General features: G+C 40.6%; 1 protein-coding gene across 1 annotated transcript; it reads right to left on the bottom strand.

The window, feature by feature from the left end:
• Nucleotides 1-242: 242 nt before the first annotated feature.
• Nucleotides 243-1,066, bottom strand: LOC108355061 (pickpocket protein 28-like; the record flags this gene model as incomplete). The annotated part of the gene is made up of 3 exons (XM_017606235.1): nucleotides 243-433; nucleotides 509-951; nucleotides 996-1,066. Coding segments are annotated over 3 exons (705 nt in total), but the record flags the coding sequence as incomplete, so codon positions are not given.
• Nucleotides 1,067-1,199: the final 133 nt, after the last annotated feature.

Below are 1,199 nucleotides of genomic sequence, written 5' to 3'. Positions count from 1 at the left end.
ACCATTAGTTGTTGTTCTGGCTTCAAAGCACACTTCTCATTTTCTGTAGTAAACTTTTATTTCATTCGGTGTATGGAAATAAGCCTTTCTCTTCCAGATGAATGTTCAGAGCATCACTACCTTGCATTTGTGCCTTTTTATTTAAGCCGCTAAACATGTTTTGACTGTTACGAGTATAACCGTTAAAGTGCTTGAGTGGTCTGCGAGCTGTAGCCAANTATGAATAAAAATGCTTGCATTACCCGCCGGCCTATTAGAACCGCGTTTCCATCGAAAACTCTTCGAATTCGCATTGCAGTCATTTTCCGCACGGAACTGGGCAGACGATTCAGCAGGAAATCAAATACCGGTCGTATTAGAAAAAAATAACAGAACTCAGGAACTGACATGACTCCAAAACCTACCATCAATCCCAAAATGCCACCTGTTTGTGCTGTTGCGAAATAAATACATACAAACCAATTAATGCCCACACAAATTTTGCAATAAGGTACCCTCAACAACTCACACAAATAGTCCGTAAAGCTGGTATATGGCGATCTAACCTTAGACCTAAAAAAATCATTTGCAAAATAAACCTGCACCAATGCGAAATTCTCATGAATCTCTTGCTTTGTAAAATTCGTAAATAAGCCATCTTTGAAGACAAACGAAGTATTCGCCAGTGGTGTTCCATATACTTCCGGGTAATACTCCGAACGGAAGCACGCAGGCAGACACTTACGCTTGCAGGCCACATGCTGCTCGTCATTGATCTCTGCTTCCGCGATTCTTTCACAATTGAAATCCTTCACATCACAAATACTTGCATTTTGATAGATGAGCGGCATGTGATATGGAATGCATTTGCATCGGCGTAGAAAATATTTGGAATCACATTCCATTTCACAATTGCGGCGCGTGTAGTACCGGAAGTAATACAATTCTAGCTCGTTGTTGAAGAGACATTGGCGACGTTTAGGCGGAATGGTGCGTATCGAATACGGAAAAGATACTGGTAGCCCGTTTGAACGAACAAGCCGGTCTCTTTGACGTGCGGCGTATCGATTGGATTGTGGGCGATTATCTAAGGGGGAAAAAATGTAAGGTTATACAAGTATAAGTAATTATTGGCGGGAATACAAAAGCAGATATTTTTGTAACGAATTCAAGGAGAAGTATGCTATAGTCTTATAGCTGAAGAAAATATGAACATACAT

Source organism: Rhagoletis zephyria, unplaced genomic scaffold, assembly GCF_001687245.7.
Source record: "Rhagoletis zephyria isolate East Lansing unplaced genomic scaffold, Rhagoletis_zephyria_1.1 Rzeph_scaffold_41860, whole genome shotgun sequence".
NCBI classification, from domain to species: Eukaryota; Metazoa; Arthropoda; class Insecta; order Diptera; family Tephritidae; genus Rhagoletis; species Rhagoletis zephyria.
This window is presented reverse-complemented; position numbering and strand designations above follow the sequence as displayed.